Source organism: Oryctolagus cuniculus, chromosome 13 (assembly GCF_051225735.1).
Source record: "Oryctolagus cuniculus isolate XC-2025 breed Fujian yellow rabbit chromosome 13, ASM5122573v1, whole genome shotgun sequence".
NCBI classification, from domain to species: domain Eukaryota; kingdom Metazoa; phylum Chordata; class Mammalia; order Lagomorpha; family Leporidae; genus Oryctolagus; species Oryctolagus cuniculus.
The window spans coordinates 16,915,140-16,932,466 of NC_142879.1; the positions used below are offsets into that span (position 1 = coordinate 16,915,140).

At 38.6% G+C, this 17,327-nt stretch overlaps 1 protein-coding gene across 4 annotated transcripts in view; it reads left to right on the plus strand.

Moving 5' to 3' along the window:
* Positions 1–17,327, plus strand: part of CAMSAP2 (calmodulin regulated spectrin associated protein family member 2) — a 119,406-nt gene that overhangs the window by 64,721 nt on the left and 37,358 nt on the right. For all 4 annotated transcript variants that reach the window (XM_002717673.6, XM_008268684.5, XM_070055073.2 and 1 more), the window contains exons 3-4: positions 8,829–8,990; positions 13,098–13,181. In XM_002717673.6, the coding sequence (XP_002717719.2) occupies positions 8,829–8,990; positions 13,098–13,181 (246 nt within the window). The remainder of the gene's footprint in view (positions 1–8,828; positions 8,991–13,097; positions 13,182–17,327) is intronic.

The window sequence follows — 17,327 nt, forward strand, 5'->3', positions numbered from 1 at the left end:
CATTGGCCCCTATTTCGTTTTTCTTATTTTGGCTATCCTGGATTCTTTCAGTTTTCAAATGAATTTTAGGATCAGCTTGTCAGTTTTTACAAAGAAACTGTGTGGAATTCTGATAGAGATTACATTAATTTGTACATCAGTTTGGGGGGAAATATTGCTATTCTTATAATACCAAGTCTTCTAATCTATGAACATGGGATGTCTTATATAGATTTTTTTTTTTGACAGGCAGAGTTAGACAGTGAGAGAGAAAGGTCTTCCTTCTGTTGGTTCACCCCCCAAATGGCTACTATGGCCGGCGCGCTGCACCTATCTGAAGCCAGGAGCCAGGCGCTTCCTCCTGGTCTCCCATGCGGGTACGGGGTCCAAGCACTTGGGCCATCCTCCACTGCCTTCCCGGGCCACAGCAGAGAGCTGGACTGGAAGAGGGGCAACCGGGACAGAACCAGCACCCAAACCAGGACTAGAACCCAGGGTGCCGGCGCTACAGGCGGAGGATTAGCCTAGTGAGCCGTGGCGCTGGCCCATTATATAGATCTTTAACTTCAACAGTGTTTTCTGCTTTTCAGAGTTTAAGCTTCATAACTTCTGTTCAATTTATTCCAAAATATTTTGTTCTTTTTGATGTTATTATAAATTGAATTATTTTCGGGGCCAGCGCCATGGCTCACTTGGTTAATCCTCCACCTGCAGCACCAGTATCCCATATGGCCGCTGGTTCTAGTCCCAGCTGCTCCTCTTCCAGTCCATCTCTCTGCTGTGGCCCGGGAGGGCAGTGGAGGACGGCCCATGCTTGGGCCCCTGCACCCCCAGCGCAGGTCCAGCTGTAGCAGCCATTTGGGGGGTGAACCAACAGAGGGAAGTCCTTTCTCTGTCTCTCTCTCACTGTCTGTAACTCTACCTGTCAAATAAATTAAAAAATAAATAAATAATAAATTGAATTATTTTCTTCATTTTTGGATTGTTCATTATAAGTATATATGTATAGAAATGTAATTGCTTGTTATATATTGATCTTGTATCCTGTATCCTTACTGAACTCTTGTTTCTTATTGCCTTTAGTAGAGTTTTTGGGTTTCCTATATATATGGACATATCATCTGCAAATAGAGACAGTTTAACTTCTATTTTTTCCAGTCTGGATACAACATCAGATATTTTGTTTTAACACATTTTTCATTACTTCAATTTAAGCGGTATTTATCAGAAAATTATTTCTACTCAATATGTAGTTTTATGAAGGGTTCTAGATTCCTTGGGTCATTTTGCGTATAGTACAGTAAATAATGTGATATACAAAGGTACTTCAAAAAAGTTGATGGAAAGTAGAATTAAGATCCATTTAGTTTGGTGCAAAAATTCTTTGAAATATTTGCATACAAAGGGCCTTCAAAAATTTCATGAAAAATGCATGTTAGGAAAAAGCTATGAATGGACTTCAAAATCTTTTTGCACCAAAATAAACGGATCTTTTAATTTCCATTTTTCTACAGACTTCTTGAAGTACTCTGGTACATGGTACTTAAATCACTACAGAATGCAAAGTTGTGAAGTAAATACCACAGGGCTTTTGAGAAAAATGGGGTAAGAGCACAGTACTCAAACTTCATCATTGTCAGTTTTCTTAAATCATAAGAACTTAATAAAAATAGCACAGTTTTACACATGAATAGTTAGGAAGCACATAGATACTGTGGTATGTTTGGCACTCTACTTGAAAAAGACCTGAAGTTTGCTGTGGAAGAGGCATCAGAATGGTTACAGCGGGTGAGTTAGTAGAAATAATGGAAGGAGGCTTCTCTGAAATGGGACAGATAGTGAACACACCAGAAAAAGTTTTAATACCAGATGAGGAAGATGAGGGTATGACTCATGTCACATGTGATGCACTGAGGTAGTAGGTAATAGATTATCTGAGGGATTTGTGCATTTTGTGTATTCCCATATGTCTCAGTATGGCTGGTCGCAACTTTTTTGCATTAACATAGTATTTTTGGTGAACAAAATGAGTGTAAACAAACTGAAATTCATGTTATGCTCAAATTGTTCTGTAATATATTAAACTGAAGGAAAGGTACTTTCAAAGCAGAACTATTTCTGTCAATTATTTTCTAATGGTTAAATGAAAACCAGTCTAATTTAGTTTGCAGAAACTTACTTTTTAGAGATTTACACAGAAAAATTCTTATAATCCTAAAAGGCAAGAGTGGTGACATATCTGAATGTTATTTCAGCTTGCAGCTAGACCATATTTAGATGAGTTACCCATAAGCCAAAAGCTAAGGTCAGATGGCAATTATCTATGATGAAGTATTCTTGAGTTCTGGGAATTCCTTTGTTCTTGTCTCCTACTTATTTGCTTGTTCTGGGAATTCCATTTGAGCCGTGAGAAGGAGGAGGTCAGTGCTTGATGGGTTAACAGTCTTCTTGGTTTAGCAGAGCTGAGGACATTAGCAGTGCTGTGATAGCATTACTATGATTTTTACCTCTGCAGCCTATGGTAAAGCTATTTCATTTTAACCTTAATTCAGTTTTAAACCAACATAATTCCATACATGAATGTCTTTGGATTGGAAGCTTTAGTTTTAATTTACTCTCTGAATTGTTTAACATCAAATGTTTAGAAGTAATAATTGGTGTTACAATTTAGTATATACTTCTCTGGCAAATTAATACTACATAATAACAAATATTTATTGTGAAATACTAGGGCTACCATGGAGTACTGAAAATTGTATGAACTTTGACAACAGACCTAGGTCTTGTCTCCAAGTTCTAACCCCTACTATGTGACCAAATGCACATCACGCAGTCCAAATCTTAATTACCTCATAGATAGGATGACCTATCTCGCCAGTAAAGTTGTGATATTTTATTTTATCTTCATGTTAAATTAAAAGGTTAATGAAACAGGGCAAACCTGTATATAAATAAATGATACATAAAATATCTTATTAACCGATGAGACTGATAAACTTACAATGCTTAAAAGTTCTGCTTTCTTTAATAGTTGTAGCTTTTATCTCTAATACATAAAAGTGACTTATTTTTCTCCATTGGTTGGAGAAAGCAAAAATAGAAACCTTGTAACACAAATCAAAAACCTAATGTTTGCTTTGGATATCACCCAGCAGAGTCCCTGAGATTCCACATCCTCCAAATCCTTTCCCTTTATTGAAATGCTAAGGAGCATTCCTGCTTTTTCTTCCATAACCTGGCTTTTCTACTCCTGCTCTTAGGAGTCATGATCTACTGTGCCACCTGGTGGCCTCAGTGTGTACTGTCTCGTCTGTGATGCTGTTGCCTCCTACTGCAGTGAAAGTATAGAAGATTGGGATTAACGTGTGCAGGTGTGATGTTCCGTGGTCTGGGCTCTGGAGCCAGACTTCTAGATTTGAATCCCTACATCACCACTCCCTTGCTACATCACCTTCAGCAAGTTACACAGTTTTCTTACCTGAAAAGTAATCTATAGGAGTGAAATTGACTCTCTAAGGGTTGATGATTATTTACAACAGTTGTCTCGACTATACAGAGGCAGTGTTTTTTTCTTCATACTATTTGTTGAACTCTTTCCTTAGTGTAGAGTTAATCTTATGAGTATGAAGTTAACTGAAAATACATCTTTGTGAAAAATAAGAATGGGAATAGGAGAGGGAAGAGGAAGAAGGGTAGGGGCATGGGCCAAAGAGAGGGTAGGGTAGAAAGTCTCACTATGTTCCTGATTGTGTATATAGGAAATACATAAAATTTGTATACCTTAAATTAAATTTTTAAAATAATAAAATAAGAAGCAAAAAAAAAAAACCCACAAAAAACAAAAAGCAGTGTTTATCCCACAGGGTTGTTGTATTAAATTAGTTTAATATAAGTACTGAAAATATTACATGTTGAAAACAGTGTTAGCTATTATTATTATTCTGATCTTAGTGATTTAAGTACGAAATTAAATATGTATATTTAAAAAATTTGCTTGAGAGACAGAGAGAGCTCCCATCCATTGGTTCACTCCCCAGATGCCCCTCATCCTGAACCATTGACGGTAACCAAGGATCAATCCAGGTCTCCCATTATGGGAAGGCAGAGAAACCCAGTGATTTGGGCATTTACTACTGCCTCCCAGGACCTCCATTAGCAGGAAGCTGGGTTAGGAGCTGGAGCTGGGAACCAAGCCCAGGCATTCTGATACGGGTCACGGGCACCTTGACCACCAAGTCGGATGCCTTCCCTAAGTGTATGTGTTTGATTTGCAACCTTCGAGCTCTAAATTGATTGATTTTAACCTTGAGGTTATTTTTTAATGTTGATCTTTTCTAGATCTAATATGTATATACTTGCCATTAAATATAATTTAATATAATTTTCTATTTACTATTATCTCATATAGTAAAGAGTGAAAAACCTAAAGTATGAGAATTCTTAGTTTGAAAATGAGTGGATATCATGTAGAAATAAGTCAGCAAAGTAGTGGCATTTTCTAGAATTTGTTTTTTAATTTAGAAAGTTAATCAATGAAATGAGCTTTGGTCTGAAAAATGTGTTACTGATTACATTTTTGTTTAGTATCCCAATATTTGAAGTAAACTATTGATTTATATGTACTTTGTGCACTATAACAAGGCAGTTACTGAAGTTTTCTTTTATTCATTTGTTTTCTCTTCCTGTCCCTCATATGTATTACATTATTATGGTAGTGTTGTTTTTTTTCCACTCAACATTATATTTTATATTTTTCTATTATTAAAGTTTAATATATCAAATGATGGGGATACAGATAACTGTCATGCTGATTTCATTTCCTTTTGGAAATCCCAGGAGTGGAATGGCTGGGTTATATGGTAAATCTATTTTCAGAATTCTTAGGAATCTCCATATTGTCTTCTATAATGGCTGTGTTGGTTTACATTCCCACCAACAGTGTATTAGGATACTTATTTCTCTAATCCTTGCCAGCATTTGTTATATTTTTTAAGATGTATTCATTTATTTGAAAGACACAGTTAGAGATAGAGAGGGAGAGACAGAGAGAGAGATCCTCCATCTACTGGTTCACTCCATAGATGGCTGCAATGGCCAAGGCTGAGCTAAGCCAAAGGCAGAAGCCAGGAGCTTCTTCCAGGTCTCCCACGTAGGTAGCAGAGGCCCAAGTACTTGGAGCATCCTCCGCTGTTTTTCCCAGGCTATTAGCAGGAAACTGAATTGAAAGTGGAGTGGCTGGGACACAAACCAATGCCCATATAGGCTGCTGGCATTGTGGGCAGCAGTTTCCTTGCTACACCACAACAGCAGCCCCTATTTTTTGACTATTGGATGATAGCCATTCTAACTAGAGTGAGGTGAACTTCATTGTGGTTTTTATTTGCATTTCCCTGATGTCTCCTGATCTTGAGCATCTTTTCATGTGTTAGCCATTTGTATTTCATCCTTTGAAAAATGCCTGTTCATATATAGCATTCTTATATATTTAAAAAAAAAAAAAAAAAGCCAAAGGAAAGACTAGAAGTCCTGTGCTGGATATTTAGATGAGGAAGAACTTGGAGGCAGGAGAATCAGTTAAAGAATTTTTTTGCCTTGTTCAGGTGTGAGAAGTGTTTAAGTCTAAATTAATCAGCATAAGGAAGAGGGAAGATTCAAGAGATATTTTAGAAGTAGAATGAAGAGGCTGGCACTGTGGTGTAGCGGGTAAAGCTACCACCTGCAGTACCAGCATCCTATATGCGCACCAATTCAAGACCCTGCTGCTCCGCTTCCAGTCCAGCTCTCTGCCATGACCTGGGAAAGCAGTGGAGGATGGTCCAAGTGCTCGGGACTCTGCACTCTTGTGAGAGACCTGGAAGTTCCTGGCTCCTGGCTCCTGGCTCCTGGCTCCTGGCTCCTGGCTCCTGGCTTTGGATTGGCCCAGCTGGAGCCGTTGCGGCCATATGGGGAGTGAACCAACAGATAGAAGACCTCTCTCTGTCTGTCTCTCTCTCTGCCTTTGCCTCTCTGTAACTCTGCCTTTCAAATAAATAAATAAATCTTTTAAAAAAAAAAAGTAGAATCTAGTTTTTACTTTGTAGATATGAAGTTTGTAAATTGTAAGTTATGAGTAAATGCTTATGACATCAAAAATAGGAAAAAGCAGCTAGTATACATTTTTCCCCCAAAGAAACCGTTTATTTAATGAGTACAAATTTCATAAGTACAACTTTAAGACTACAGTGATTCTTCCCACTATACCCATCCTCCCTCCCCAACTACTCCTCCCTCTCCCATTCCCAATCCCATTCTCCATTAAGAGGAAAAAAAACTGTTCCTAAGCAGTCAAGACAAGGGCTGTGCAAGTCATCCTTTCTCAAAGTGTTAATTTTACTTCTACAGATTGCCTTTTAGGTGCGCTATTAGTTATCACAGATCAGGGAGAACATATGGTATTTTTCCCTTTGGGACTGGCCTATTTCACTAAGTATATTTCCCAGTTGGATCCATTTTGTTGCAAAGGAGAGGATTTCTTTTCTTTTCTTTTCTTTTTTTTTTTTTTTTTTTTTTTTTTTTTTTTTTTTTTTTTTTTTGACAGGCAGAGTGGACAGTGAGAGAGAGAGACAGAGAGAAAGGTCTTCCTTTGCCGTTGGTTCACCTTCCAATGGCCGCCGCTGCAGCCGGCGCACCGCACTGATCCGATGGCAGGAGCCAGGAGCCAGGTGCTTTTCCTGGTCTCCCATGGGGTGCAGGGCCCAAGCACCTGGGCCATCCTCCACTGCACTCCCTGGCCACAGCAGAGAGCTGGCCTGGAAGAGGGTCAACCGGGACAGAATCCGGCGCCCCAACTGGGACTAGAACCCGGTGTGCCGGCGCCGCTAGGCGGAGGATTAGCCTAGTGAGCCGTGGCGCCGGCTATAATTTTTTTTTTTAAGATTTTATTTATTTTATTTGAGAGGTAGAGTTACAGACAGTGAGAGGGAAGGACAGAGGTGACCTCCCTCTGCTGGTCCACTCCCCAAATGACTGCAATGGCCGGAACTATGCTGAACCGAAGCCAGGAGCCAGGCACCCCTTCTGGGTCTCCCATGTGGGTGCAGGGGCCCAAGGACTTGGGCTTTGGGCCATCTTCTGCTGCTTTCCCAGGCCACAGCAGAGAGCTGGATTGGAAGTGGAGCAGCTGGGACTAAAACCGGCACCCACGTGGGATGCTGGCATCACAGGCGGAGGATTAACCCACTGTGCCGCAGCGCTGGCCCCGATACCCTATAATTTCTTTATCCAGTCTTCAGTTGACTGGCATTTAGGTTGATTGCATGTCTTAGCTATTATGACTTGAGCTGCAATAAACATGGGAGTGCAGATAACTCTTACTTGCTGGTTTTATTTCCCTTGGGTGAATTCCCAGGAGTGGGATACCATATATTCATATGGTAGGTCTATATTCAGATTTCTGAGGTATCTCCAAACCAATTTCCATAGTGGTTTTACCAGTTTACATTCCCACCAACAGTGGATTAGGGTACTTTTTTCCTCACATCCTCTCAAGCATCTGTTGTTTGTTGATTTCTATATAAAAGCTATTCTAACTGAAGTGAGGTGAAACCTCATTGTCGTATTATTTGCATTTCCCTGTTGGCTAATGATCCTGAGCATTTTTTCATGTGTCTGTTGGCCATTTGGATTTCTTCTTTTGAAAAATGTCTGTTTAAGTCCTTGGCCCATTTCTTAACTGCGTTGTTTGTTTTGTTGTTATAGAGTTTCTTGATCTCTTTATATATTGTGGTTATTAATCCTTTATCTGTTGCATTGTTTGCAAATAGTTTCTCCCATTCTGTCGACTGCATCTTCACTTTCCTGAGGTTTTTTGTTTGTTTTTTGGTTTTTTGCAGTACAGAAGCATCTCAATTTGATGGATCCCATTTGTTGATTTTGGCTTTGATTTTTCCTGTGCCTCTGGGGTCTTTTCCAGGAACTCTTTGTCTGTGCCAGTGTCTTGCAGGGTTTCCCCAATGTACTCTAGTAATTTGATAGTATCAGGTCGTAGGTTTAGGTCTTTAATCCATTTTGAATGGAATTTCGTGTTAGATGTTAAGATAGGGGTCCTGCTTCATACTCCTGCATATGGAAATCCAGTTTTCCCACCATCATTTGTTGAAAAGACTGTCCTTGCTCAAGGGTTTGGTTTTAGCTCCTTGGTCTAAGCTAAGTTGGTTTTAGATGCTTGGATTGATTTCTGCTGTTTCTGTTCTGTTCCATTGGTCTATCCATCTGTTTTTGTACCAGTACCAGGCTGTTTTGATTATAACTGCCTTGTAGTATGTCTTGAAATCTGGCATTGTGATGCCTCCAGCTTTGTTTCTTTTGTATAAGATCAGCATCATTTTTTTCTAGATCTGAGAATGTCTTTGGTATTTTGATTGGTATCATAGTATATAATCTTTTTTTTAAAAAAGATTTATTTGAAAGGTAAAGTTACAGAGAGGCAGAGAGTAAGAGAGGTCTTCTATCCACTGATTCACTCCCCAGATGGCTGAAATGACCAGAGCTGCACTGATCCAAAGCCAGGAACCAGGAGCTTCTTCTGGGTCTCCCATGAGGGTGCAGGGGCTCAAGGACTTGGGCCATTTTCCATTGCTTTCCCAGGCCATAGCAGAGAGCTGGATAGTTTAATAAGTATCTGAGTAAATGTTTGATTCAGTTAGCTCATCCTAAACATGTACAACTTATGCTGTTTACAGCTAAGGCTGGTATTCTATAGACTTGAGCTCTGATGTTGCTTATTGTAAGGTTATTACTATTTCAAAATAAATAAGCAGAGATTTATAAGTGTAATTTTTTAACTATTTGTTCTTGTTTTGTATTTTCAGAGTGCACATTTGGCCATGATAGATACTTTAATGATGGCTTACACTGTAGAAATGGTCAGTATAGAAAAAGTAATTGCATGTGCTCAGCAATATTCAACTTTCTTTCAAGCCACGGATCTGCCCTACGATATCGAGGATGCTGTCATGTACTGGATAAATAAGGTAAGATTATAATATAAGTAAAAGTCTCATAATCAGAAAAAGTAAAACCCTAAATTAGCCATTGCAGCTCCCTTACTTTTTGTTTTAAATCAAAGTGAAAACTTAAGTTGTGAAATTCACTTAAAATTTTTTATTAAAAAAAAACTGTTGGAATGAAGAAAATAGATTTCTGTATATTCAGCAGCATGTAACTACATTTAATAATGATTAACATAGTTCACAACAAATTATTATTATGTAAGTATTTATTTAAGAGGTAGAGTCACAGACAGAGAGGGGAAAAGACCAAGAGAAAGTTTCCCATACGTTTGGTTCATTCCCCAGATGGCTGCAATAGCTAGGGCTGAGTTGTTCAGGAGCCAGGAGGTTCTGCTGAGTCTCACACAGGTGCAGGTGCCCAACCAAGCACTTGAACCATTTTCCACTGCTTTCCTAGGCCATAGCAGAGAGCTGAATTGGAAGAGGAGCAGCTGGGATATGAACTGGCACACATAGGGGATGCCTGTGCTGCAGGTGAAGGCTTAGCCTACTATGCCACAACACCGGCCCTCCACAGCAAGTTATTGCAGAATTCAGAGTACTCAGAATAGGAGCTATGCAGAGTGAGTGTTGAGTGTTCAGTCAATAGTTTTTGAATTCAAGAATAAAATAATTTTCTCACATTCTAGTTATATTCTTAAGTTTACTTAAACATATTGCACAAGATCATTGATTATAAATTTCTTTTGGAAATTTTTGTGAAACTGTGAATTGTGCTTAAATTATTAGTTTATCATCCCTGTTTCCAGTTTGAATAGTTAATTCTTCTCCATCCACTTTCATTACACCTGTCACCCTAGAGAAAATGAAACCTGATCTACAGGTATACGCTGGACAGATTTAAAAGAAGTTATGACTTCAGGCATCCTTTTTTTAAAAAAATATTTATTTTATTTATTTGAAAGACAGAGTTACAGAGAGAGGTAGGGACAGAGAGATAGGTCTTCCATCTACTGGCTCACTCCCCAGACGGCTACAATGGCCAGAGCTGCACCGATCCGAAGCCAGGAGCCAGGAGATTCTTCCGGGTCTCCCGTGAGGGTGCAGGGGCACAAGGACTTAGGCCATCTTCTACTGCTTTCCCAGGCCATAGCAGAGAGCTGGATTGGAAGAGGAACAGCCAGGACTAGAACCGGTGCCCATATGGTATGCTAGCACTTCAGGCCAGGGCTTTAACCCGCTGCGCCACAGTGCCAGCCCCCAGGCATCCTTTCTTAAATACTCATGTGAAGATTGTTACAGGCAGCTAAGTGTAAAAAACACTTATGTCCCTTTAAATTTTTCATACTACCAGTATCAGCGTGGGGGACCCTTGGAGTTGCTTTATTTCTTCATCTTAGTGATCTTTTTTTTCACTTCTCAGCCACAGAGAATCATTGTCACGTCTTAGACCTATTCATTGTTAGAGCTATATGACCATCACATCCCACTGTAAATTTCCCATTCTTGAACAGTTCTTCCTATCTTTCCAACTCATCTGCTTTACATCCCCTACTATTAAAAATATTCAAGTTTAAGATTTCAAAGCCTATTGATTTCTCACAATCTCACTTGACTTCACATTCTCCTTTTTGATTTTAGATTCTTGCAAGTACCATCAGTTCTTTCTCATCTTCCCTCTCTGTTAGTCTTCTGGTAATAGCTCAGATGGTTGAGCTGTTACCCATCTTGGCTCTCTTTGAACCTGTGGAGGTATATATTGCTGGAGTCATTTACACAAGGAAGCAGTTTTCACTTCAAATTCTTAAGCACAAACTTCAAATGAACACCCAATCACAGCCAGTCCAACCAGTGTGTCGCTAAGAAGTTTGCTTTTCCGTACTTCAAGATGACTGTTGAATCCTTTCTCCATGAATCCTCAGACTTTATGGAACACTTCCTTCATCACCATCAGCTGTACCTACTGCTGTCAGCTTACCTTGCCTTGTCCCTTTTTGAGACCAGAGGTGGAAGGTCATCAGGTGGGAATTATCTCTTATGACTCCCAAATCTGTAAGCCTCTGCATCAGCACTCACTGTCCTCTTCTCTCCTGTAAGAATGGAGAAAAAAAAAAAAAAAAAAAAAAGGAAGTGTTGTAGCACAGCTGATTAAGCCGCTACTTGCCACACTAACATCCCATGTAAGAGTGCCAGTTCAATTTCTAGCCACTCTACTTCAAATCCACCTCCTTTATAACAGACCTGGAAGACAGCAGATGATGGCCCAAGGACTTGGGCCCTTGCCACTGATATAGGAGACCCAGATGGAGTTCTGGACTCTTGGCTTCGGCCTGGCTCAGCCCCCACCATTGGAGCCATTTGGGGAGTAAACTAGCAGATGAAAGATAAATCTTTCCTTGTTGCTCTTCCTTTTAAATCAACAAATTTGTTTAAAAAAAAAGAGAGAGAGAGAGAAAGGGGTCAGCATTGTGGCATAGTAGGTAAAGCCAGTGCCCACATAGCCAGCATCCATATGGGCACCAGTTCAAGTCCCAGCTGCTCCACTTCCAATCCACCTCCCTGCTTATGTTCCTGGGAAAGCTTGGGCCCTTGCACCCATGTGGGAGATTCTGAAGAAGCTTCTGGCTCCTGGCTTTGGACCATTCAGGTCTGACCATTGCAGCCATTTGTGGAGTGAACCAGCGGACAGAAGATCTCTCTCTATAATTCTGTCTTTGAAGTAAATAAATAAATCTTTAAAAATATTAAGTAAAATAAGGGAAAACAAAAAGTTATAAACTTCCCCAGATTTTAGTCCTGTCTTCTTTCCCCCACCCCTGTTTGGTAAATAGACCAAAATGCTTTATGAAAGATGTATGAAAATTATAAAAATGTTTTATAGCACGCATATCAACCACAACACAAAACATGAATGTCTTTAACAACATGTCAGGTGGTTGTACCTGGGCATGCTTGATAAAATTAGAAAAATTTATACCACGAAGCTAGTTAAAGGAAATTCTCAAGTGCCAGAAACAAAGTAGAAATTGAAAGTTCTGGTGGCCAATGACATTAGTATTTTCTAGAGTGCCATCATGGATAAGTTGGGGGAAAAAATGAATAAATTGGACTCTTTGTTACCAGAGTGACCCTATTGAAATCATTAATTCAAAATCCAAAATTGTCTAGGCTTCTCAGTAAATAGTTTGTGCACCAGATGGACTGTTTAACTTTTTTGATTATGGGCTACTTGAGTAATCTGATAAAAGTTAAATCAGGCCTTCTCCCAAAAATGTTCTCAGGTGCAGCTATTTTATGTGTGTTCTCACTGTGGCCTCATGACTACACTAAACCTCTCCATGATCCATCCATGAATGTGTCTGTGAAATCACAGCTTGACTTTGATTTACAGGTGTTTTTTGTCCATAATAAAAATATTTAATTCTGATGAAAATAGTTTTGTTTACTAGTTGTAGATTGTCAGTTTTTTTACTTTAATAAAGTATTATTTTGATTCCTAAACATTAAAACTAATGTTATCAAGTACTTTTTTTTCCTCCTAGCACTCTGCTCTGTTCCTGACATATAGCAGATGCTCAACAGGTATTTGATAGCTTAATTAATTTTAGAATGTGAAATAAAGCATCTGGCCGGCACCGTGGCTCACTAGGCTAATCCTCCGCCTGCGGCACCGGTACCCCAGGTTCTAGTCCCAGTTGGGGCACCAGATTCTGTCCCAGTTGCTCCTCTTCCAGTCCAGCTCTCTGCTGTGGCCGGGGAGGGCAGTGGAGGATGGCCCAAGTGCTTGGGCCCTGCACCTGCATGGGAGACCAGGAGGAAGCACCTGGCTCCTGGCTTCGGATCGGCGCAGCGCGCCAGCCATGGCGGCCATTAAGGGAGTGAACCAACGGAAGGAAGACCTTTCTCTCTGTCTCTCTCTCTCACTGTCTAACTCTGCCTGTCAAAATAAATAAATAAATAAATAAAGCACCTGTAAAATACTCTTTTCTGGTTGTGAAAATGAAATATTCTTCATTTAAGGGATACTGATATTTGATAGCAGGGATCTGACCATAGGCATTTTAAGGTATTTGTTATTTCATTGTGAAATTTCAGTGTAAGTTCAAATTAATGTCTTTATTCTTTAAGGTAAATGAACATTTGAAAGACATAATGGAGCAAGAACAAAAATTGAAGGAACATCACACAATTGAAGCTCCCGGAGGTCAAAAGGTATACATTTCAAAGGAAAAGATGTACCTGTATGAGTTCATATATATTCACACATATGTGTTACTTTAGGAAATGTTAACAGATGTTTTACTAAGTTATTTCTTAGTGATGCTACTTATACCCTAGAAAACCATTCTATAAACGCTAAGTAGGAGTACAAAATGCAAATTAATTAGATGATAGCGTTTGTGGAAAAACTGTTGATGACTAGAACTCAATTTCTGATGTTCTTTGGGCAAAAATAAATGTTTGCCTTTCTTTGGTAAAATACATGAAACAACAAGAAAGCAATTTTAAATGTTTCTGCCTTTCTGATGACTTTTAATAAGAACAACCTTTAAAAAAATATTCCCAGAATTTCAAGTTGTAGAATTTGGAGGAACAAAGAAACAGTAACATGTAACAGATTCATTCTTTAAAAATTCTCAAACATGTTTTTAAGAGTTTTATCCTTTGAAAACTGAATTGTGTGTTTGCCATGTATTTAGACTCGAAACAGTATCTTAAATCATTTCAAATGTATTGTAGTAGAGTCCTTTAAATGTATTATGCATCATTGGAGTTGAGTTGTAAGAAATTATAATTATTCAAAAACTTTTTCATTTAGATTATGTAAATCTCTTCATTATTACAGAGTGCTTCTATTCATTGGGGTTATTTTATTAGTCATTCATATATCCATAAGAAGAAAAAGAAGAAACGAAGGAAAGAGAAAACCTATTTTGTGTATTAACCAGGCCAATAGAAAAACTTTATGGGGAACAACCTAAATTTTGTCTAAACTTGATGTTTTGGGATCATAATGATTTCCCCCATCTAGCTTCTTATCTCCTAAAAACATGATCCATGCTCAATCCTTCATCTTAACCTCTTTTGAGGTGCCTTCTGCTAAAGGTACAGGAGAACGAAACTCTTCTCTTTTTCTGTCATCCCAGATGACGTGTCATGTTCCTGCCTCCAACCAGTTTTCCTCCCCATCTCTCACCTCTCATCTCTCCCAGGTCTTTCATGTTAGTTTCCCGCTCTTTCTCTTTCCCATACTATGACAGTTGAAATCTTTGTCTTGGTGATAACATATAGTCCTGCCACTCCAATTTGCTCCTGGCTCTGGTCATATTAAGAGTAAGTTGGCATCATTCTAAGTTATAACTAATGAATTTTCCCATAAAACTCTTGTCTTTTTAATATGAGGTTATACAAAAAAGTTCCTGGAAAATGTGTATTATGAAATATTATGCATAGCTATCAGAGAGTTTTTTTCCCTACCAAAATAAACTTTCAATTTTTCCTGAAACTTTTTTGAAGTACCCTCATATAGTGGTTTAATGCATTGGATGTGCATTGTGAACTAATGGAGATTTTATATGCTGACATAGGACCCAAAAAAATTATTTCTATGGGAAAAACATACTGTTTGTATTTCAGACAACCAGATGACCTTTAAGAAAAACAATCAGAGGCTGGCGTTGGCTTAGCGGGAAAAGCCATTGCCTGCAATGTCAGCATACCATATGGGCACCAACTCATGTCCTGACTGCTCCACTTTGGATCCAGCTCCACACTAATGGCCTCAGAAAGCAGCAGAACATGGCCCAAGTGTTTGGGACTCTGCCACCCATGTGGGAGTCTGGGATGAAGCTCCTGGAACCTTGCTTTGGCCTGGTACAGTGCTGGCCATTGAGGCCATCTGGCGAGTGAACCAGTGGATGGAAGACTGATCTCTCTTTTTCTCACTATTTCTGTAACTTTCAAAATAAATATATCTTTAAAAAAAGAAGAAGAAAAATGCAGTAGGAATCTAGACACTAATTATTATTTTTTTAAAGATTTTATTTATTTAAGAGGTAGAGACAGAGAGAAAGGTTAAGTTAGCTCCCCAAATGGCTACAATGGCCAGAGCTGGACCAATCTGAAGCCAGGAGCCAGGAGCTTCTTCAGGGTCTACATGCGGATGCAGGGGCCCAAATACTCGGGCCATCTTCCACTGCTCTCCTAGGCCATAGCAGAGAGCTGGATCAAAAGATGAGCAGCTAGTACTCGAGCTGATGCCCATATGGAATTCCAGCATTGCAGGCCAATGCTCAGCCTATTATGCCACAGTGCCAGCCCCCAGACACTACTTACACATACCTCTTTGACTTTTTCATAGCACTCAGCCCATGCAATTGTACTTGTTAACTTTCAACCAATATTTGTTCAGTGAGTGCTTGAATATATATAAATGATTGTGTGAGTGATTCATTTTAGGTATTTAGGGTTGTACACATTTTTATTTTAGCAAATACATATCAATTGCATCTTTGTTTTTATTGAACTTTATCTTTTTTCATTGATATAATCTTTGTGAAAATAAGTATGAATTTGACATCATCTTACTACCTGTACAGGTGTGATTATTAGGAGGAAACACTGTCACACAGTAAACTACAGAAAGTAATCTTGCTATGTTACCTAGCAGTGAGATTTTGGCACTTGAACTAATTGGTTTGGCTGGAAATACCAATCCATTCTTGATTTTTAATCCTGCCAAAGCAAAATCTGTGATTCCTTTTTTCCTTTTAGGAATACAGAATAAGATAACTTGTTCTTTCTTAATACTATACAGTTGATAGGAAATCTCCACTCTTTCCATCTGCTTCAGCCAGCTTGCCCAGTGAGACATATGCAGATGCCTAGCCCTGTTGTCTATTACTTATTCAGCTATAAAGAAAACCTGTGGTATTGGATGATAATGTATCTTATCTTTTGTCCTTGCCGAACTCCTGTCAACTCAGAAGTTCAAAAGAATTTGTTTTATGAAACATAGCCATATTCTTGGTAAAATACAAGCATACTTCAAAAAAGTATGGAAACAGAATTAAAAGATGTTTATTTTGGTGTAAAATATTTGAAGTATACTTATAGATTTTTCATGTATTAATATGCATTTTGTGAATATTCTGAAGATTCCCCATATATGTGGGTTTCAGAAATTTTTCTACCAAAATAAATATACCTTTTGATTTTCCACAAACTTTTTGAAGTACCCTCATATATGTGTATGTTGAAGGATACTTGTACTGTATTATGTATTATTAGTGTTGAACCAAAATTGAAGATTCCAAAAGTATTTTGTTTGAGTATTAGGTCCTTTGATAGTTATCTCTGATTGTTAGATGAGTTGTCTTAAGCATTTCAGATAGCGCTGTCTTGGGAATATGTTTTGTTTAAGCAGTTTACTAATGTTACCATCTCAAGTCACTCTTTTTGCTTCCAGTGCTCCTTCCCACTCTAAATTAGGATACCCAATTAAATTTGAATTCTAGATAAATAGTACATACATTTTTGTTGTAAGCTACAGAGGCATCTTGAAGCTTTATTTGCTAAATCTGGAAATCCTACTTTAAACATCTCTAAAGTTTATAGCTGGGATGTCTTTAAGCCCAACATTCATTCTCTTACAGAGTGTGTGCAAAGTGCTAGGGTAAAATGAGTACTGTACTTAGTAGTTCTGCTACTTACCAGCTTCATGACCTTTACAGAGTCACTGGTTTTCTTTACCTGTAAAGATTCAGTGGTTCCTAAATTCTGTAACTAGAAAGAGTCTCAATTTTCCCTTCCAGTATTTTAAAGTAAGCATAAGGGACTCAAAGGAAGAAGGTTAGTGGAAAAAAGTAAGTGGTTGGTTATTATAGATTTTTCTATATGTATGTTACCAATAGATTTATCATAACCTTGTTAGTGAAATATCTAGGAAGGTCTTCTAGAGGATGTGGGGTTTGAGAAGCGTTTATACGATTTGGAAAAGAGGGCACGAGGTCACAAGGAATAACATAAGCAGAAACACTAAGTTGCAGGTAAAAGTCGTAGTAAAGGCATATTAAATTACTAGTAGTTCCATTTCACAGGCATTTTGTAAAGAGCTGTGAATTCCTGGGTTTGTGTTGTGAAGTTTATAATACTAGTTATATGTAGTGAAGTTTAATGTTTCTCAAAATATTAAAGATACACTAAAGAAAAATATTTGTGAGGTATCTGCCAGGAAGGTGAGAGTAAGATCAGGGAATTAGCTTTGGAGAGAAGACATTCACTGAGCTCTAATTGCTTGTCACTTGAAGGTGGAGCCTCAGACTAGACTACATTCTCCCAGTGAGCCAGTGGGTTAAT